Source organism: Chrysemys picta, chromosome 3 (assembly GCF_011386835.1).
Source record: "Chrysemys picta bellii isolate R12L10 chromosome 3, ASM1138683v2, whole genome shotgun sequence".
Taxonomy (NCBI): Eukaryota; Metazoa; Chordata; order Testudines; family Emydidae; genus Chrysemys; species Chrysemys picta.
The window spans coordinates 134,133,543-134,156,222 of NC_088793.1; the positions used below are offsets into that span (position 1 = coordinate 134,133,543).

At 39.2% G+C, this 22,680-nt stretch overlaps 1 protein-coding gene across 6 annotated transcripts in view; it reads right to left on the reverse strand.

Annotated features, from left to right (window-relative positions):
- LYST (lysosomal trafficking regulator) overlaps positions 1 to 22,680 on the reverse strand; it is a 151,462-nt gene that overhangs the window by 86,201 nt on the left and 42,581 nt on the right. For 4 of the 6 annotated variants that reach the window (XM_042848373.2, XM_005291190.5, XM_042848372.2 and 1 more), the window contains exons 4-12: positions 19,200 to 19,290; positions 14,732 to 16,826; positions 11,419 to 12,454; positions 10,593 to 10,754; positions 9,151 to 9,307; positions 6,715 to 6,941; positions 3,391 to 3,457; positions 1,835 to 1,944; positions 472 to 892 (exon numbers count right to left, since the gene is read on the reverse strand). In XM_042848373.2, the coding sequence (XP_042704307.2) occupies positions 472 to 892; positions 1,835 to 1,944; positions 3,391 to 3,457; positions 6,715 to 6,941; positions 9,151 to 9,307; positions 10,593 to 10,754; positions 11,419 to 12,454; positions 14,732 to 16,826; positions 19,200 to 19,290 (4,366 nt within the window). The remainder of the gene's footprint in view (positions 1 to 471; positions 893 to 1,834; positions 1,945 to 3,390; positions 3,458 to 6,714; positions 6,942 to 9,150; positions 9,308 to 10,592; positions 10,755 to 11,418; positions 12,455 to 14,731; positions 16,827 to 19,199; positions 19,291 to 22,680) is intronic. The other 2 variants (XM_065589057.1, XM_042848374.2) reach the window with 2 other exon arrangements.

Consider the following 22,680-nt stretch of genomic DNA (forward strand, 5'->3'; position numbering starts at 1 on the left):
CAGACTTCTCTAGAGAACCTCCAACTGAAAGTCAGAATACTTTCATTTCCTTAATATGGCTATGATGGCACAAATAGGTATTTTATTATCTCTGGCTCCTAATTCAATGAGAACAATAGTAAGTAGTGCTGAGAAAGCGAGTGAGTCAAAGTGGGGGCAAACCCACTATGATACTTCTGAAATCAGTAATATCTTCTCTTATGGACACTTAAGGGTAACTTAAAAGTTCAACACTTAAATATTTTCACTGTTTTCAAGTTAAAGCTGGAAGTGGGAGATCATTCTACCACATCTTATCTGTCCCAAAAAAATATAAGGCCAAGTTCACTCTTGGGTGCTATACATTAACTGTAACAGTACAGAGCAGCTAATATTGAATTACAGCTTTCTGTTCAGCATTTTTATTGCGTATATCTAGTAGAAATATCTGAAATCCCTCAGCTTTAAAAGTTCAGTAATATTATAACTTACCTGTGCCATCAAAACTGCTCTCTCGCACAATTAGTGGTTTGCTTCTTTTCTTCTTCTTTCCTTTTTCTGTGGGGCTTTCTGTTTCTTGAACACATTCCACATGAAACCACAATGAGACACTGAAGCCCTCAGACATGTGCGGCCAACAGTTTTGTCCCACCAAAGGCAGGTGGATTGGGGCTACGTGCCAAGAAGAAAGAAGCTGGTGAGTCAAATTCTCACCATCTGCTTCCTTCTTATTTTGTGAAAACTTTGCTCTTTTTAATAGTCCTACGGTCTTGCTGTTGAGTGCACTAGTCGATTTTTGTGAAGAACTACTATTTAAATTTGGGCTCTTTAGCAAGGGGAAGGAGAGATATTGTAATGGACTCATATAGATATTCATCTCCACAATCTTCAAGATACCCTTAAGTAGTATCTCCTAAGAGAAATAAATCAGAAAAATAACCAGAATCAAATTGTGTTAAATCTATATAGCCAATGCTAATGCGTAATATACAGCTTACATAGAAAGAAACCTCTTCATTTAAACTCAGATCCACATTTTCAGAAATGGCCTCCGATTTTGCATGCCCAACTTAAGATACCTTAGCCTAATTTAAAGGTCCTGATCACTAATTTCAAATCAAGTTGTAGGTTCCCAACATTTCTGAAGATTACGGCCAATGTTTCTCAAGTTAGACACCCAAAAAAAAATCTCATGCTACTTTTGAAACATTTCGGCCTCCATGTCTTCTTGCTTTGTTGGTTACTATTTAAATAAAATGCCTATACCATGAAGTTATTCTTCCAACATGCAACAGAATGAATGGAAGGATATTCAAAGTTTCCTGTACAAAACTACAGATTACAGTTCAGCAAAATGGCGACAACAAGCAATAGGCTCAAATATTGCTTTAGTTAACTTGAAAGTGCTTCCTGTTCACAAAACAATGGTAATTCCTGGGAAACTGGAAGGCTTTTTGCCCATGATGCAAACAACAGGAAGGACCTTCTATATATTATCCCTCCCCTCACCATCTGTCTCCCCACTCCAAAACCGAGCCTTTCCTTGCACTTGAAGAATGAATGCTCAAGTCCCTCCATCAAAAAAATTAATTTATATTTATACCTCATCTCTTCTCTCCTACTCCTTCCACCACATTTTATTGTAACAAGCAAAATAGAAAAATAGATTCACTAACTAGTGTTTACACAGTGTAAATGGCACAGTTATATACATTCTAACCAGTAACATTATAACATGTTATAACAAGGTCCCTTAATAGTACCCAAAAGAAATGCATATATTGATTTGCCAGTCAATTTGTTCAGCACCACTCTTTGTTGCATTAAGGAATTTTCTGATCTGTAGTATACTTACGGTACAAGGTGTTTCCTCTAAAAATATCCTCAAGAGAAGGGTTAGCTCTTCTGCACATGTCCTTGAGCTCATCAAAGACACCAGAAGCTCTACCAGCACTATCTGGCATGCTACATAGATGATAAAAAGGTATCAACATTTGCCTAAATAAAGAACATTTTTCATATACAATATCACAGTATATTGCTGTCATAACTTGCTTTTGGACAACATTAAGATGAGATAGAATAAACTGACTGAAAACATTAGAACCAACATATTTTGTGATGCATACTCCATTAAGAATCTCAAGTTAAGAATATTAATGAATATAGCCTCACAGCTCTCATATGGGGCATATATTTCCTGTTGCTAAATGGGAACACCAAACAGAGGAGTTAAGCATCTTACCCAATGTCACAGCAAATCTGTGGCAAAGGCAAGGAACAGAATACATCTAATAGGACCATAGTTCACTACACAATGAAAAATGTTTCTAGGTAAGTGGGCTACTACTTATGTGCAATATATTAAACAACTATTCACATATAAATGCCTAAAAGGAGAGAGGGTACCAAATTTTGAGTCTTTTATACACAACCTTACAATCAGATGAAATCCTATCATTCTACCATTTCTGTGACAAAAATCAGACGAAATAAATACAGATAATTTCATCTACCTCAGTTACTAAATTAGAATAGGCACTTCTGGCAAAAAAGCTTTTTTCCTTAAATTAAAATAAATAAATTAAAAAAAAAAATAGTGAAATGGGAGCTGCCTGTTACCAAGACACAAATCTGGTCACTTCTAGGCTGGGTTTGTAGCAACCAGAAATCATTGCTACCAGACATTTATTCGCTGGCTTCAATTATGTGCAATACAGGAAGGTTGGCTGGTCCACAATACACACATCACAATAAATTCGTATGAAAGTCTTAGTTAAGAAATCACAGATTGCTTGGGTATAGAGATATTCTCACCTCAAAAGGTATTCCTACATAAATAGCCTACTATGAGGAGGCTTGCACTGCCATGGCTGTACCTCTTGAGGACTTGATCCTCTAATATCAAGCTAAAACTTTCTGTGAATGCTAATTTCACATTTAAACATTTAAAAACAAATCGATTGATTCTAAAATGTATTATAGAAGTAATAACGTCATTTTCTTTTGAAGAAGCTACACTGTCATCTACAAAATAGAAACACTAAATTAACACTAGTCTCTTCGGTCCAGGTGTTCAGAAAACCTTTCAAATCTGCAGGTTTGGCATAATGCCTGTTTGGCATTATGCAGACTCCAATCACTCCCCCAGCAAAACCACCAGAACCAAAAAAAACCAACACTTTTGTATATAAAAGTTAAAATACAAGCATACTTGGATTGTACATATAAGTGTGGATATTTGCATGTGCCCATGGATGTGCTTCTCAGTTTTGCATGTTCATTAATAGTTGTGGGCTGAAAGTTTGAGCATATATACTTGTAACTGTATAACATATACATTATTTTAAATTTCAGCATTTCTTTAAAAAAAAAAAAAAAAAAAAAAGAGTAAACAACATTAATACCCACCATGGAAACTGGAGTCCTTCTGTATCAAGATATTTAGGAATCCTCCCAGAAGACTTTTTACAGCTCCCTGCAAGAGAAAACGTTGAAGTTAGATATCTGAACAATTCACATCAGTTTGAAGAGCAAAACTCAACAGAATTTGTTTTAAGTATTCCAATATATTCACAACTGATTTTGTCAAATGTTGTTAGTGATTTAATTGTGATTTTTAGTATGTGTTCTATCAAAGAACTACTGAATTTGCTTGCAAGATTTTGACTAGTTCAGATGCTTCTGATTATGAGACAGCCTTTGGGATCAAGGTGATTAAAGCATCAATTGTTGAGCCACTGCCAGTCTGGCAACTACTTGAGAACTCATTGTTCTTACAGACTACATTGCAGGAACCTAGGTCATCTTTTCTGCATCACCATAAATTGATTAAGTACTGGCCTACAGTAATTTACTGTACAGATATAAGCAAATTACACATTCTCAGGTCAAGTAAAGGTGAAACAGTGTTTTAACATTTAAAGCAAACTCACTTTCACTGCTAGTAAAAAAAATTGCATCCTTCATAATCCAGTCTCAAACAATTTTTGTTCATAATCACTAAACTGATTAGTCAAATAGATTTGTATTCCTTTTCTTCTTTCTAAAGTCAACATTGTGTTAGATTTGGAAAAAGTATTCTTGTCACTTTCTAAAAAGAAATCAAATTATATACATTTTCTTGTGGCTTTTGAGTCTTCAGGAACGGGGTTTATTTAAAAAGTGACTAATTAATAAACATACAATCAACAACCTTCTTTCCTCATGGAGTCATAGATGATTTGGGTTCTAAGGCTATCCCCTGAAGTTATTTATATTTTAAATACATTCAATTTGTATTAAAATATAGGATTTTCCACTTTTTCTATGTCATAATAAAGCCTCAAACATCATAGACAATACAATATGAAAAGACCACTAGATGGATTATTAACTTAGTCATAAAAATACCAGGTAAAGTCCATACAGGTAAAACTACCACAAGAGTTACATGATTATCATTTATCAAGAGAATTGTTTATATTTGTACCAAAAAGTCACAAAAGCATATAAAAAAAAAACAGTCATTAAGAAGATCTCATCCTAAATCAGATTAATCAGGTATTTTGTGTCTTTATTCTCAATTTGTCTGAAACACAGGAACTGAATCTCAAAGTATTATGGGAGGTAATTATAATAATTAATTATATTACTATGGCTCTTAGAAGCTGCAACTGTGCTTGGTACTGCATAAGCACATAGTAAGACAACCCCTGTCCCAAAATTGTTTCCATTTAAATAGATAAGATGGACAAAGTGTGGCAGGGGAAACAGGAACAGAGAGGTGCCATGAGTTACCTTGTCACACAGCACATCAGCAGCCAAGCCAAGAATACACAAATCTCATGACTCTTAGATCAGACCTGCTAAACCACCTTGTCTCTGCCAATGATCAACCAGAAGATTGCCCTAGGACACTTCACCAGAGAATCAAAGGCTTTCAAAAAAGAAGATAGGACTAATAACAGGGTGTAGATAAGAGATGGAGCAAGTGAGTCTGCCATCCAATAGAAAGTTATTTAGTAGCTTTAGAAATGTGTTTGTTTTTAAGACAGTGGCTGTCTGGCTCAGGTTTGCCTGTATAGAAAGGATTATGAAGAGATGAAGGGGGTGAGGTGGGGGTGAGGAGAGAGACAGCCAAACACATTACAGTACGTTTGCAAAAATAATTTGAAGAATCAGTGTGCAGACAGTGAAGGTTTCCTGATAAAGAGGGCATCAGTTGGGCCAGTTCCAGATCACTGGTTCCCGGGTAGTTAATGCTTCTAATTTCAACTGTAAAGCATATCTAATATTTTATTCTAAAGATTCCCTGTTTTCATATAGGCAAATGATATGAATGACAGATTTAACAGAAGATTTTTAGTACTTGCCACATTTTCCCCTTCATGGAGATATATCTAAAATAATTTATTATTGGTGTTCCCCTGACATAGAAGGCTAAACAAAAACGTCCTCTGAATTTCTTATTTTAAATTCTAATTTGTCTAAGTTGCCCAGAATCAACAAATGACACACAGGCCTTCCACAATTAACTTGGACATGCTAGTTTTTACAAAACTCTATGGTGGAACAAAATAAGAGCACAAAAAGCTTCAGAAATATTTAGAATGCCCAAGTCTTTCAGGAGATCACAGGCATGTATTCATATAGAGCATGAATGGTCTTCTGCCATATGTGAGGTACAGGTTTGTTTTTAACTAGTCAGTCTATTTAATTGGATTACTTAATTTAAAAGGATTACATTAGCTCTGGGGCTGTAATGATTCCTGTGGACTGTATGGTGCTAGTAAAAGGGTGGAGGGGAAAAAACAGGTAGCCAGAATGGAGGACAGAGTTATTGCTCCCGGATACACAAGTGTTTGGCCTTATGCTGGAGAGAGAAGGGGAGTGAGGTAATATCTTTTATTGGACTAACTTCTGTTGATGAGAGAAATAAGCTTTCAAGTGACACAGACCTGAAGAAGCGCTCTGTCAAAAACTCATCTCCTTCACCAACAGAAACTGGTCCAATTAAAAAAAAAGAAGTATTACCTCACCCACCCTGTCACTCTAATATCCTAAGCCCAAATTGACTACAACACTGGTCTGATGCTGTAACATTTTTAAAATATGCTGATCAGCTGCAAAGCAGCCACAGCCCACAGTGACTATAAACAGTCATAGGCATAACAAGGCTTTGCAAACCTGAACTCAGGGTACGTCTACACTTACCGGAGGGTCCGGCGGCCGGCAATCGATGTTCTGGGATCGATTCATCGCGTCTGGTTAAGACGCGATGGATCGATCCGGGATCGATCCCGGAAGTGCTCGCCGTCGACGCCGGTACTCCAGCTCGGCGAGAGGAGTACGCGGCATCGACGGGGGAGCCTCCCTGCCGCGTCTGGACCCGCGGTAAGTTCGGACTAAGGTACTTCGAATTCAGCTACGTTATTAACGTAGCTGAATTTGCGTACATTAGTCCGAAGTGGGGGCTTAGTGGGGACCAGGCCTCAGAATCCAGACAGGTAAAGCAGCTTTCAGTACATCGTTTAAAATATACTGTCTAGTAACTTACCTCTACATGTCACTAATTTGTAACTTTAGTCATATAAAAACATTTCAGTTTATATTAAATATTCCAATACAAAATAATGGATAGTATGCAAGAGTATATACTTGAATATTTTCATGGTTCTCTTGCACAATATTTTCACCAGTTTCCTATTAACATGCTATACAAGTTCTGTTTTGTTAATCACATTCATCTTCTACCTGTTGCATAAGGAAAGTGGCATTTTTCTCCTTTTGCCTGATGACTTTCAAAAAGCTCTGAAAAACATGGGCAAGTACATCTAGGCTTGGGTTGCCGGCTGAGAGCAAGTTCAATTCTAGCATACAGATTTCAGGGTATATTAATTCTCCTTGATTGATGTTTTCAATTAGGTCACTGGAATAATTTGAAGGAACCATGCATCCCGCTTCTCTTTTAGTGTCTGTTCCTGAAACAAAAACATACATTTTGTTGATAGTTTGGGGTTTTTTGTTAGTTATTGTTTGGTTTGGTTTTAAGACTACTACTACTTAAAGCAAAGACACTTGTCACACAAACAATTACAAATAGATTTATTAGACATCTTGTGCAAGTACTTCCGGTAAGCCATAAAAATTCTAGAATTCCCCTCTTATTCAGACAGATTTAAAGTACACTATACAGGTAGTCTTATAATATATACAGGAGTGTATGTCTATAAGGTTGCCAGGTGTCTCGTTTTCGACCGGAATGCCCGGTCAAAAAGGGACTCTGGTGGCTCTGGTCAGCACTGCCAACTGAGCCATTAAAAGTCCAGTCGGCGGTGCTGTGGGTGTAAGGCAGGCTAGTGCCTACCTGTCCTGGCACCACGCTGTGCCCCCGAAGTGGCCAGCAGATCCAGCTCCTAGGTGGGGGGGCCTACGGGGCTCCACACACTGCCCAAGCCCCTAGCACTGGCTCCACACTCCCATTGGCCGGGAACCACAGCTAATGGGAGCTGGGGGGCAGTGCCTGCGGGCGAGAGCAGTGTGTGGCGCCTCCTGGCCTCCCCGCCTAGGAAACGGATCTGCTGGCTGCTTCTGGGGCACAGCATGGAGCCAGGACAGGGAGGGAGCCTGCTTTAGCCCCGTTGTGCTGCTGACTGGAAGCCGCCTGAGGTAAGCCCGTGCCCCAGCAGTGAGCCCCAACCCCATGCCCCAGCCCTGAGCCCCCCCAAACCCAGAGCCCCCTCTTGCATCCCAAAGCCCTCATCCCCGGCTTCAGAGCCTGCACCCCCAGACCAGAGCCCATACCCCCTCCTGCACCCCAACTCCCTGCCCCAGCCTGGAGCCCCCTCTGGCATCCTGAACCCTTCATTTCTGGCCCCACCCAGGCACCTGTACCCCCAGTTAGAACTCTTGCCTCCTCCTGCACCCCAACCCCCTCCCCCAGCCAGTGAAAGTGAGAGAGGGCGGGGCAGAGCAAGCCACTGAGGGAGGGGGAAATGTAGTGAGTGGGGGCAGGGGTGGGGCCTTGGCCTCGGGGAAGGGGCGAGGCTTGGGTGTTCGGTTCTGTGCAATTAGTAAGTTGGCAACCCTAGCCTAATATTTCTGCCACACAGATTTACAATATACACAGAATCACTGACAGACCTTATTGAAATTACAACTCCAACTCAATTTTAATTAATGCATACTTTAGATCAAATTGTTATACAAAAGCAAATATTTACACTGTAGGCTTAATTTGAAAAATCATTTTTGTAACAAAAACAAACAATGGATGTGTAGGTTATTAGAAAAATTAGTATTTTACACACACACACACACACACACACACACACACACACACACCCCCCTCTACCCAGATATAAAACACGAATTTGGCTATAGCACGGTAAAGCAGTGCTCTGGGGGGTCGGGGCTGCGCACTCCAGTGGATCAAAGCAAGTTTGATATAACACAGTTTCACCTAGCTCAGTGGTTTGAGCATTGGCCTGCTAAACCCAGGGTTGTGAGTTCAATCCTTGAGGGGGCCACTTAGGGATCTGGGGCAAAATCAGTATTTGGTCCTGCTAGTGAAGGCAGGGGGCTGGACTCTATGACCTTTCAAGGTCCCTTCCAGTTGTAGGAGATAAAATAAATTAATGGAGATATCCTATTTAAGATTTTTTTGGCTCCTGATGACAGCGTTATATTGGAGGTAGAGGGGTGCGTATGTACACACGCACACACAAAGATTAAGCTCAGACTAGGAAATATTTTACAAGGAAGATAACCTTGTAAAAAAATTGAGCATAGAGTAATAATAAATGAAATAAATAAAAAACCCACACACTACTTACTTATGATCCTATCTGGAGAAGAAACTGCTTTTAGACCACAATCAATAACACACTTCTGTGAGAATGACTCAACAGTACTTCAGAGCAATCTGACAGAAGCCAAAACTCAATGTGTAAAACGTTTCCCCATAACATTTGGATAAAATAGATGTGAACTGTTACTCTCCCCTGCAATAAAGTTGTTTCATACTACAAAAATAACCTACACTGAAAATGTGTTATGGCCTCTGCAATCTATTCCACTTTTGCATGTTGGGAAAAAGTCCAGTACTTCACATAAATCACATGGTAAAAGCTAGTCTATAAAACAGTTAAAGATGGTTTTGCCTGATGCTTGTGCAAAGTTTGCATTTACCTTCATCCTTGCTTTCACTGTCATCAGGATTACTTTCACTATCCGCTTCATAGCCTTCCTCTTCAGCAAAGAGATTAAAACTACAGCACTGTGATTCTTCAGCTTCTTCAGAAAGGTCTTCAGGTTGGGACACAGATGCCTTTTCAGTATGATGGATCTGTGACATCCATATTTAAAAACAAGAACAAAACAAACTTCGAAACTTATAACCAACTGTTTCATTTTCATTCAAAAACCCAAATGTTGTGGGAATCTTCCAGATCAGAATTATCTCTGCTCTTGAAAGTGGAGGGAACAGCACAGTCCATACCATCTATTGGGAAATACTGTCTCTACAAACATGAGTCAAAACTTAAATTGGAAAAAAAAAATGTAAAGGGGTGGAGGATAATTTTTGAAAGCAAAACATGTAGATTGATTTTTCTTGTTTTAGGATGAGTAAAAAAATGCATCAAATGTATCTTAAAAACAAACAGGAAAAAGGATTCTGTTAAGGGGCCCATGTTCTTAAATTTGACTTTCTGGCAGCACTAACAGTTAAAACAGGGGGAAAAAATTAAATTAAATTAAATTTAAAAAAAAAAATCAGAAAAAAAATCTCGTTTCCAATCTAACAAACTGACCGAGACCCTGAGTAAGTATCTTGATCTCTTTTCATCTGTAGAAGGGGATGATGGTTCCATACCTCGCAAAGGGTCTTGTGAGCGTTAGGAGAAAAGCATCAGGGTCAATCAGCCTCCCACACTGAAGAGCTTTCTTGAAAATTCCTTTTTTGGGGGGGCAATTTATCCTTGTTGTAGAGTAAAAAGTGAACTGAAACAAGTTTCAGAGCTATTCTCCCTGAATCAATACTATGATGTATGTAGCTTGCTTGTTTTTCCCCTTTGTGCATAAGCACTTTCATTTATGATCGACACAGCGAATAAAACAGACATCCACTAACTTCAATGGTGTTTACATGCATCCATGAATGACTCCCTAAAAGCATTAAAAACTGTAAACAAGCCTGTGCACATATTGGACCCCTCCTGAAATCCCCGCCCTGGCCCCGCCTCTTCCCCAGCACGCCATGTTCCCCCTTCCTCACCTCTCCCTCCCAGGCTTGCCGTGCTGTTTTGCGGCCCAAGCGCTGGGAACCAGGGGGAGAAGCAGAACGCGGCGGTGCGCTCAGGGAAGGGGGTGAGCTGGGTGGGGCGGGGACTGGGGCACCCACGGAGTGGACACCCCAGGCGCCACTTTGGAGAATGTGCTTAGTGGGGGAGCGGCCGCTCCCCCTGCTCCTCCCCAGCTACACTACTGGCACATGCCCTCTGATAACGTGACAACGCATGCTTATTTATGCATAGCACATACAGGCCTGATCCAGCAAACCTTTACACATACAAATAATCTCCTTAAACCAGATTACTTGTGTTTAGTCAGAGTGTTATACTGCTGCATACCTTCTCTGTTTTCTCTTCAGAATGATCCAGATCAGCAGAATAATTTCCCAACGCAACTCGAAGCAGCGAATCTAACAGAGGTTTTGCCAAGCAAGTTTCAATTGCTTTTGACTGGGCAAGCTGGTCCCGCATTTCAAGTAATATATCTTCCAGACACACACTCTACATGAAGAAAACAAGAACATCCATTATGCTTGATGTTATTCTGTATTTGGCTAAATGAAACAAAAAATCCATACTATATTCAGTCCCAGTATTTATGCAATGATTACTATATCCTAATTTATTTTTAGCTCCCCCTGTCCACCACCAATCTCCTATCTAAATGGATTGAATTCCACTGCCATTTACATACTCAGCCCCATCCCAATCACTTGAAATAGTATGAAGATCTCTGTTACTATCTGTCATCCAGTAAATCAAAATCTTCATGCTGCTGAAATTTAGGCAACTGGTTACTTCCCAATTAACAGTACAAAGCTAATGCAATCAAGTTTTTAAAATAACACTTATTTCTTCCATGCCCCTTTAACATGTCCAGAAGGCTCACACCATTCCACATTTTACTGATTAGGAAAATGAGACGAAAAGGTTAAGAAAGCTGCCCAAGTCCACAAAGCAAATCAAAAGTCAGATCGACCTGGTGTCTAGTTCTTTGACTTTCACCCTCATCCCTAAACCTCAATCAAAAAAAAAATGGTACTGTATTAGAAGAAAATAAGGAGTACTACCCTTTGCCCACTTCTAAAATAAGTTCTCTCTGAGTTACTGGCAAGACAGTATTGTACATATATCTTTAAGAACTTTATGTAAATGATATATTTACCTGGTGAAGCAACTCCACTTCCGCTTTCTGTTGGGTACTATTTGTGCTGTGTAGACAAATAGTCAGCAAAGCTTCCAAGAGTCTTATACTCTGAAGTGACCATTCATTCTCTTGCTTTACAGACTTCTTTAGTTCCTCAAGCTCATCAACCATAGCAACTGAAATTTGTTCCACTTCCAAAGAATGGTCACAGGAGATACATTCAGATACCAATTGTCCACTAGCATCAGGATTTTCATCAAGACTATTAAGCTCTGATTGTGTCAACTGTTTGTTCAGAGTCGAGTAATATGAATCTTCTTTGAAAACAGGTTCATTAGGAGGGCTGCCATTTAAACATTTATTATTTTCACTTAAAGTTCTCTCCTTTTTCTCTTGCTCCTTTTCTTTATTCTTGGCAAGTTTCTGGATTACCATGATTATTAATCTATGACAAACTTCAAAACCACCAAGCCTATGGAACTGTCTCTGGAAAACTGAACTACACAAATAGATCCAACGACACATAGACCAAACGTCTGCTGCCCTGTGGATATGTTCTGGGGACGGTAAAGTAAGGCTCTCTAGTGGCAAACATGGTAGCTTGTGACTCAAAGGCTCACTAGCTGTGCTATCATAGCCTGATGTGTCTTCAGAATCATTAGCTGAATCCCGATCACACTCTTCTTCTTTACTTACACACAAAAAAGCCACACAGAGAAATAAATTTATCAAATTGACATGAACATCTTGATTGACACCCTTTTTCTTCTTTGGATAAGCTTCTCTGAGGTCTGCATAAAACTTGCTCAGGCTTTGAGGAACATCAGAAATCATCTGCTGGCTATGAAAGGAAGTCACTAAATCTAAAATGGACTCCTTTTGTTCATTATCCATACCCTCTAGTTCTGGCATTGCTTGGTCTTTCTGCTGATCTCCAAGGCAGAATATCAGAGTTTCAATTACTTTCAGAGAGTGACTTCTTACAGAATCTAAGTAATTCAGTTCTGTCATTTGATTCACGCCATTACAACTTAAGAACAGATTTTGTATTATCCTATGGGAGAAAGCACACAGAAACTTCACTATTATATAAGCTGGGCATAAAAAGAGCTTTTTAGATTCTTTGTCCCAGAGACACTAATAGAACACACTTTACTAGGATTCAAGAAGGAAGTTATCTTTACAGTAAAATGTATACCCAGGTATTACATACCAGGGTTATACATAAAATTAGATTGGGGTCAAAGTTTATCTTAACCCCAACACTTTTCCATTTACGTTTCTATTGGGGCTCATTGGCAAGAATCTATGGAGGACATCTTTTGCATTACTCTAGAGTCCTGAATAAGGATAATCCATTCAATAGTGGGAGAGAAGCCACACAATCTTGCTTCTCAAATACGGAATGCATAATGGCAGACTACTATAAATCACTTCATGTGGATTGGAAGGACATGCTGTTTAGGGCCACAAGAGTGTTTTAATTAACCTCTACAGTTAAGTTTGCTCCAGAAGGTTTGGCACCGGCTTTTATGCTATACTTGTGCCTGAGCCTCTGATGCTCTTTTTAAAAAAAAGAAATAATCATTTAGAATTATTGAACATGTTAAATGACGAACAATTTTGAAATAGGTCGTTGTCCCTCTTACTTCTGTTACTCACTGGAAAGTACAAATTCCCTTTGAATATAACAATTTTGGAACATTATGTAACTATAGTTAGCAAAAATATTTGTTTGAATATGTTGCAGGTCCACAAACAAATGCACTTTTCATTTTATCTGAAATATTTTACAAGCAGGTTTTTGAGTCAGATGTTTTAAAATAATAATGTCATAGTGTACACAAGATATTACTGATTACACACTGAGAAAAAAGCACCCTTTCATGTATTAACCCAAACTCTACTTATTTTAATTTCTAGGAGTATCTATTCACCCGCACAATAAAAGTTATTAGTTCATACAAATCCTAACCCAAAGTCTCTGTAACCCTTTTAGGTATTTATATATTTCTGTAACATCAAACCTATAGCTTCTTCCCCTCTCCCTGTCCCTGAACCAAGAATATTTAGTTGTGGAAGTAGGCTATAGAGTTCAAGACATTTATAATCTCATTTATCTAAACCATTTCCAAAATATGTACATCCTTACAAAGGTGAAGTGCCCAAAAATGGATGCAGCACGCCAGCTGTTCTCATTTTAACCTGCACAATAATTTGTCTTTTTGATTATAGTAATCATTTGATGAAACCTATGCCCTTTACGGCAATTGAGCAATGTGTTCCAAAAGTCACACTGCTAACTTGAATACTCATGTTATTTCCACTGCCCGTTTTTTACCAAGCCATACATGGGTTGTCTTAGATAACTTATGGACTCTAGTCTTCACTTTTCCCTTCTCAATCTTTCAATTTTCATAAAGATTTTGTTTTCTAACAGGCGTTTGCATTTCTATACTAACCAGAATAGCTAGATTTTGCCACTATCCGTTTTCTCGACATGTTATAAGTTTGGTTCTATTATACATCCAGAGCAGCCTGTCTTTATAACAGGCACTTCACATAATAGATTGAATTCACTTGAAATTTTCAGGGTTGCAATTGGGCCACATAGACCACAGTCCCTTGCAGGAAGGGAAGAATATACCCTTGTTTGTACTTTTAGCACATACCATACTTTTTTAAAGGTAAAATTCTCTCTGTAGAATCTTCCCTTTATACTTTGTGTTTTGCAAGTGCTGTGATTTTTTTTTTGAATAGTTAAACAGGGTGAAGGCTTTCTATACAAACAAACAACAACAAAAAAAAAAAAAAAAAGAGTGAAGCAACAAGGAAGCAGTTCCTTGTCATTTTGGAATTATAAGCAATTCTACCGCAAGCCTCAAATATAGTTTGTTAGAATTATGGATGTACTAATAATTTTATGAATACAGTTGCAATGGCAGAAGTTAGACGTAATTCTATGCAGTCTAATTCCTTCACAAAAATGGCACATGAACCTATTCAACACGCCCAACTAACTTTTGCTTGAAGAATAAGAAGTGCAGAATAGATTTGTATATCGCATTCTGTATAAAGGTTTTACACATTTTATAGCGTAGACACCATCATCCCAGATCTGAGACCTTCTGGGGTTTATGAACCTATTGGAAAAAGTCAGATAATAAAGGTCTCAATCCTAATTATTTACATGGTCCCCATCATCTTCATTTCCAAGTGTGTGCTGCTACCCAACCACAAATTCATTACATTTTAATCAGTGATTAATGTACAAACATTTCTGTAATTTTCAGCTACAGTTTTCCCATTAATAAATACAAAATTAACAAACCTGGATTTAAATAATGCAGGTAGTGTCTGTAAATAAATTTGAAGTACCTCCTGGGGCAAACATCGGCTATGACAGCTGCATACGTGATTGCATGCTGCAGTTATACCGAGCTGTTGAGAGTGATGTGCTAACTCAACCCCTCTCTGGAGCACTGGGTTATATATATAGTTGTATAACTTCCACTGAACCACCACATTGCCCTTTTGCATTAAATGACAAATGTGGCTTGCTATCTGTACACTGCGTAGTTTGTCTTCTTCAAAAGCAAAGTCCTGGTAAGCCTCCAAAGCATCCCACTTCAACAACATGTCTTCAGATCCACTACTGGGCAAAATCCCTTGAAACCTGTAAGAGGGACATGAAAAATTTGATGCGAGACCAATATCAGTCGAGTTGCTTTGCAGGGTATCTTCTAGCTCAGCAAGCTGGTCACAGTCAATAGTACAAATATTGCAGGCTGCTTGTATAATTTTTTGAGAAACTTCAGCTCCTCCCAATTGATCCAATATAAACTTGTTAAGGATGCTCAATATGTGCTGTTGAAAGTTTTTTAACACTGGTAATTTGGAAGCTCGAAGTAATGGAGTAATCACAGACTTTGGGTCCATACAACAGCATATTCCTACATTATGTACACCTGATAGAATCTGAGCACAGGTGCTGCTCAAAGAAACTTGCTGCAGCAAGTGGAAGCACTGATGAGCACAAACAGCAATGCAACAGCAGCGTTCAGGATAATGAACTTCTCCATGTACTACCTCCTCAAAGGGGTTTCTGGAAACCTGGTTTTTAAAAGCAGAAACCGGAAGCCCCGAGAGATCTCTGTGGTGATGCATGAAGTGAGAATACTCACATCGTCTATGCCTCTTTCTTGTACACATTGACTGATGAAGCTGTTCTGATTTCACTTTTTTGACAGTGCTGATTATTTTCATAATGCTGTTGATTAGGGCTTTTAGATGTTCTGAGGCTTCGGTAGTTATTTCCTCATCCCTTGCGACCAGCCATTCCATTTGAAGCACTGTCATTTCCAATAGTTTAAATCCCTGGTGTTGTATAAATTCATGGACGAGATCCACAGCTTGACTAAAATAAAATGGATTGGAAGCTGCACTCTGAAGACAACAGATCAGAATCTGCAAAACCCCTTCTAGAAGCTCAGGTAAAAGAAGGGCTCTGTGGCGATACCTGGAGAACACAAAGTTATCCTGAACCTCCTGTAGTGTTTTCTTGCATCTTGGAGCAAAAGGATCAGACTGCTTTTCCAAACAAGTTCTAATTTTTAAAGCTGCTCTAAGTAAGTCTGTTAGATTTTTTCTCAAGTTGTCAGGCATAGTTTCAGCACTGGTAATATCTATGGACAAAAGGTGCAGCACTGTTCTAAAGAGCATCCTTTGAACCAGAGCCACAGGTTCTTCTGTCCAGCCTGCAGAAACCACTTCACTTTCTGCATCACTACTCATATTGCAACAGTCTCCAAATCCTGATAAGAATTCTGTTAAGGTGGGCACTACACTGGCTGCAAGTGCAGAATTGTGATTCAAGGTAATATCAAATTTACATACTTTTTCTAACAATGACAACAAAACATGGCACAAGTCAAATGGAGAATTGTCCATGCTGCTGACAACTGCTGCTGCAGCTGACTCATTTAAAACCTCAGATTTTGACTCTTGTGTTGGAATGATCTGTATGGAATTTTCTAGACTCATGGGATCTGGATTAAAACTTCGTACTACTTCTGCCAGTGGGGGATCACCTGTACTTGCACGGTAGTCGTCCCTAGGTGGGTGTGTTACAAAAGGCTGTAGGATTTGAGACCGCCTGTGTTTCATCATTATGGTAGTCTTGTCGTCTGAATTGCCTTCTGAATCCGAAGTGGATAACTGAGATTTTCTTGCATCCCTCACAGAATACCGATGGGTGATTTTGCGCTGACGCCTAATTTTTCGAGATGAAGAATTTAATTTTACAGGAGTCTGAAAGGATGGACAAACTATTCCTTCTAAACTTAGTTTTTCCTGTGTAGATCTCAAAGAACTTGAATTTGTCTCTTTGGTCAGGCATATGTCAACTGTGAAGGGTAGATAAAAATCTGTTGAAAGAAAAATCAGCATATACATTACACTTCAAAGTAACATGATCAAACTTGTATTAAATACAACTGTAGCACTTTATAACTTGAACATATATATCTTTGGGATACATATTTGGTTAGTGTCTCTGAAGGTTTTCCACAGGACATGCTTTGCTTTTATTCATTCTTTGAACACCTCCAGGATAATTAAACAAAAAATGTTATCACAAAATGGCTATTTACAATTCAGATTCAGCAATCTGATTTGCTTATTCTCAAAACAGGGACCCACCAGTTTCACTTTCTTCCCATTATTAATCAAAATCTGGACTTTGAAACTTCATTTCCCTTGCCTAGATCAACATAGACTAGGTTTTTGAGACAAACAATTGTATTTAGCAAAATGTGGTTTAGAAACCCCTCTTACCTGTTAAAAATCCCCTACTTTAAAGAAGCACACTGACATGCTTGACTCTGGCTATATCAGAACAATACAACCAAAATATTAAATCTGACAAAGAACTACTTGAAGCTCTTATCTTTTATTGCGCTAACAAGTTGAATAGGATTTCTTTTACAAGAAAGTAATTTGTTCATATAAAAACCTAATGAAAGAATAAGCACTTAACAGACACCACTATACCCGGTCAGAGCATTGTACAAAAGTTGTCTAATCCCACAACACTCATGTGAGGTATTATAAGCCTTATCCTCAAATAAACAGGGATCAGGCACACATAAGAAGAAATTCGCCCAATGCAACACAGCAAATCAGTGGCTGAGCTGATGTGAGAACTCAGTGCTATCTGACTCCCAACCCTATTAAGAGAATATAGTACACTGTTCTCTTCAACAAAGATTCCAAAAAATGCTTGGAAATGGAAAAACTAAAAAGTGTGTATTTACAACAATGCAGAACTTGGTGAACTAAGCGTCTTTATTTGTGTAGGAGTGAAAGAAGTTTAAGTTAATTCCTAAAAAATATTCTGAATAAAAAAATCAACATATTATATCTGTTAAAGTTGACTTTCAAGGATCCTAATTCCAGTAGTTTTACCAATATGTGCCAAAGGGGTTTTTTGGGGGGGTGGGGGGGAGAGGAGAGGGAGGAATGGGGAAATATCTGCCACCCTTAATGCGCTGAATGCCCCCAACAGCGAGGCCAAAAGTGACATTCAAGCATATTATGTATATTGCTAACAAAATCTGGAGAACATCCAACGACAGCCTATTTGCTTTCTGCTTGTACCACGGATATGAAACTTAAGACTGCTCAGGGATTTAAGTAGGATTTGAGAATCATTATTAAGGGGTGAAATAGGCATTTTTTAGTAGCCTGTATGCCTGGACTCAAGTTATATCCAATAGCTAGAAACAGACATATAGGATGTCTCTACATAAGGAACTTACATCATCATTGGTAAAAAATGAGTAAGCTGCAATGGTGCTACCAATGGTATAAGAGGTGTAGACCAGTTGCAGAGATTTTTACCCCCTATTTAGGAGCTCTGGGGATGAGATAAGAGGGTAGCAAAAAAAGCCTGTCCTTGGGTCTATGATGGAGTTTAAACCATTCATAGGACTTGTGCAGCTGCATCATTGTTTAAAACCAGGTAAGTAGTTCTCGCTGATCATTTTTTATAAAAAGGCACAATTCCGGTGCTTGAGAAAGACCCTTATAATCAATCCACACCCCCCCTCCCCCAAAAGTATACTTCATGCAATAGAGGATAATGACCAATTGGGAAGAATGAAAGCTTATCACAAAAGAGAAAAGAAAAAGAAAAAATTACACCGAAATGCAGCCCAATAGCTCCTAATGAGAGAAATGTTTCTTGAAGTTTACCACACTAGTAATGCTAGCTAGGGATGCAGCTGGGAAATGACAAATATTTTATACACTGTACATGAACAGGTTTGAGACATTAATCTTTAAGTGATACATTGTTTTAAAACTAGTCCTGACAAAGCCACTAATTTATCACATGTCCACAAGCAGGCTTGTTTTTGAGTCGGTCAAGCTGAAAATTCAACTGGGCTTAACTGCTCAAGATGGGTAGTAAGTTACACATACAGTAAACTATCAGACTTGCTTTATAAGTATGGTGAATCTACATATGGCAAGAAGACTTAGATAAACAAAGGACGTAAAGTATAGAGGAATGTGGGGACAACTCTATGTAAGATACTTTAGTCTTCCCTCTATTGGTAGAAAGTATACAGAACTCAAAAAAAGGAAGGTCACCAGTTTGAAATGTAAGAGACTCATTGCCTGATGAAATTCCTTGTTATGTATGGTTTTGAATCAAGGAATTTTTTTTTTCAAGCACACATTATTACAATACATATTTTTTGCTATGATTCTGATAGTGTAGTATGATGAAAACATACCTATCGCTTTTTCTTCTTGGACAGGTATTTTCCACACCAATGGTAGAAGAGACAGGAGGAGAGTTAGAAGTTCTTCTCGACATGTCAGCTCCTATATTGGAAACTAAGTATTTTTAAAAGTTCATGTTTTGTAGTTTTACAGAAACAGCTGGACTTTTCCAACTGCCATAGATTTCCTAATGTAAATTTTGTTAAGAATTAAACACTCCGTTCCCTGCATCCCCAAAAGCTACACTAGAGAAATAACTCATCTATGCAGAAAAAGTGTTCTAACCATAAACCACAGCCAATCAGAAAGCATTGCAAATATTTAGCACATCTTTGCAATTGCGTCTATAAATGTCAAAGCTATCCAAACCTTTCTTGTTGAAAGAATTCCTCACCTAAGGGAGGAAAAAAACATTAAGTGAAAATTGAAAGCAAATAACTCTTGTTCTGAAGGGAGACCATAAGAAAAAATATTGTGGATGCAAGACATGCAATGCTTTTTGGTTTTTTGTTTTTTTAAATAGCATCTGTATTGCCTTCCCACATTTAAAAAAAAAAAAGGTCCTTCTTTTGAGGCTGTAAGTTACCTATTAAAGGAAGAAGTTATCTGCAACAAGGCACAATGGAAAAATGGAATTCTGCAGAGGGAGGAAAAAGTTTATCTGTAATTTTGTTTCTCTGAAAGTGTCATTCCTACAGAGATTCTGGAACTCTCAACACTTAAAGAATTTTTTGAGCCCAGAGGGCAGCAGTAAATAGGATAGAGCATGAACAAAACTCCTCACTGGCCTTCATATGCCACACTTTGCCAGGGTCAATATTCCTTAGTAGCTGAGGGTTTTCCACTGGTCTCTACACTACGGAACTAAGGCTTGGTCTACACTACCCCCCTAATTCGAACTAAGGTACGCAACTTCAGCTACGTGAATAACGTAGCTGAAGTCAAAGTACCTTAGTTTGAACTTACCTTGGTCCACACTCGGCAGGCAGGCTCCCCCGTCGACTCCGCGGTACTCCTCTCGCCGAGCTGGAGTACCGCAGTCAACGGCGAGCACTTCCGGGTTCGACTTATCGCGTCCAGACTAGACGCGATAAGTCGAACCCAGAAGTTCGATTTCCAGCCGTCGAACTAGCGGGTAAGTGTAGCCAAGGCCTTAGGCTCCAAGACTGGAGTTTTCGCAGATTGTTTCTTCAGGGAAAAGCAAGTTTTTCAGAAGCCTCAAGAAGCTGTGAAATAAGCTAGCACACATGTTATATTGTTCTTGGGAGCCAGCTAGATGGTAATATTTATTTATCAATCAAATAAATAAAAGTAAAAAATACCATCTAGCTCTTATATAGCACTAATCATCCATAGATCTCAAAGGACTTTACAAACAGTGGCCAGTATCATTTTATAGATAGAGAAATTGAGGCATGGAGACTGACCAATTTGCTGCTATTTTATTCAATAGGAAGGAGAGTTTTACATCACAAAACGGACAAGGAAAACATTACATTAATCTGCCTTCAGAATGTAGTATTTATCAGAGGTATGTCATTACTGTAGTATTGGAGGGTCACAAGCTTAATGTATTTATCTTCATAAAACCACTGTGAGGTAGGGAAGTGCTATTAATTCCCTATACAAATGACAAACTGAAGTAGAGAATCTCCAAGTTATTTGTCTAAGGTCACACAGGAAGTCTGTGACAGAGTGGGGAACTGAACTAGGGTTTCTCAAGTCCCAGGTTAGTGTCCCAAACAGACGACCATTCTTCCTCTAGTATAGTGGTCCCCAAACTGTGGTGGGAACATCCGGGGCAGGGCACGGCACGGCCTTGACCAACCCCCACGCAGGGGCGGGAAGGGAGTGCCACCCACCCCTGCTCTTGGCCCCCATTCCCAGCCCCCAGCTGGGGGGGGACACATTGCATTATTGGTGGGGGGGGGGAACAAGAGGAAAAGTTTGGGCACCACTGCTCTAATACAATGGTCACCATTTTAAAAAGTCATTTACTACAGTTTTTCCTCTATGCTGAGTTAGAAGGTAGATAGTATCCACTGGGAAATGACAACATTTAAAATGGATTCCTATATACAAGGAAGCAGTTCTCATCTGTCTTTGTACAGTCTTTTAAAAATCTATATTACTATGCTGTACTCTTCCGAACTTACTACAACCACTAAATGAAACCATTCCATGGCTTTAAGGAAAGCTCTTGGAAGAACAGATTGCATGTGTAAAAGACACACATTTACTGCAACTTAACCAAGGTTTTGCGAGGATCTATGACAAGCAACTAAATTTAGTCAGCTATTTGAACTACTTTGAACTATTGATAGAAACCTTAGTTAAGTCCATATATTTTGTAGACCATCACATAGAAGAGGAGATTACTTACCTGTAACTGGAGGTTCTTCAAGATGTATTCCACTGAGGTTTACGCATGTGCATCCTGCACTTGGAGTTAGAGAATTTGAAAGTAGTGTCCGTTGGGCTGAACATGCTCCCTGACTCGCCTCATGCTTCCATCCGAGGTGATAAAGAGCAGGATGGACCAACTTTGATTCCAGTTCCTTCTCCAACATAAATCTGAGACACCCCACCCTCTTCCCCTCTGCTGCAGGGGGACCATATACACCTTGAAGAGCCTCTAGTTGAGTAATCTCCTCCTCTTTTTCGAGTGATGGTCCCTACTGTATTCCACGGAGGGTGATTGACAAGCAGTAACTAAGTTGGTGGAGGGTGCAAGGATGACAATGGAAGGGTCATGTGAAGGACCACCAGGCCAAATTAAGTATCTGCTGCTGAGTCTTGCACCAGTGCATAATGTGTCACAAAGGTGTGCACTTTGTGGCTGCACTACATAGGTCTATTAGAGGCAAGTCTTGGAGGGAGGCCACAGTTGCCGCTTGAGTTTTAGTGGAGTGAATGCATATCCCTGCAGCAGGAGGCAGGCCCATCAGATGGCACCAGGGTTTGATACAATCAGAAATCCACTTGGAGATTCTCTGTATGAACATGGCCCGTCCTCGGAGTCTCTCAGCTTTTGTACTGAATAGTATAGGGGACTTTCTGATAAGTTTTGTTCTCCTAGGTAGAAGGTCAGCACACACCTGACATTGAGGGAATGGAGTCTACATTCGTCTATGAAGGCATGTGGTTTCAGAAAGAAAACAGGTAAATGAATAGCTTGGTTAATGTGAAAGTGGGATACTACCTTTGGTAGAAATTTAGGGCGTAGACGTAAAGAAACTTTCTTCAATACTGGGAATGATGGGTCAACCATTATAGCACTGAGTTCAGACTCTCCTTGCTGAAGTGAACGCCCCCAGGAAGGCAACTTTCATGGAAAGGAGAGACAAAGAGGAGGACACCAGTGACTCATTAAAGCTGAGTATCAAATTCGAAACCCAGTGAGGTGCAATCATTTGGCAGGGAGGGAAGGTTCTGAGGAGGTCTTTCTGAAATCTAGCAGTTAACGGGTGTGTAAAAACAGAACAGCCCTCT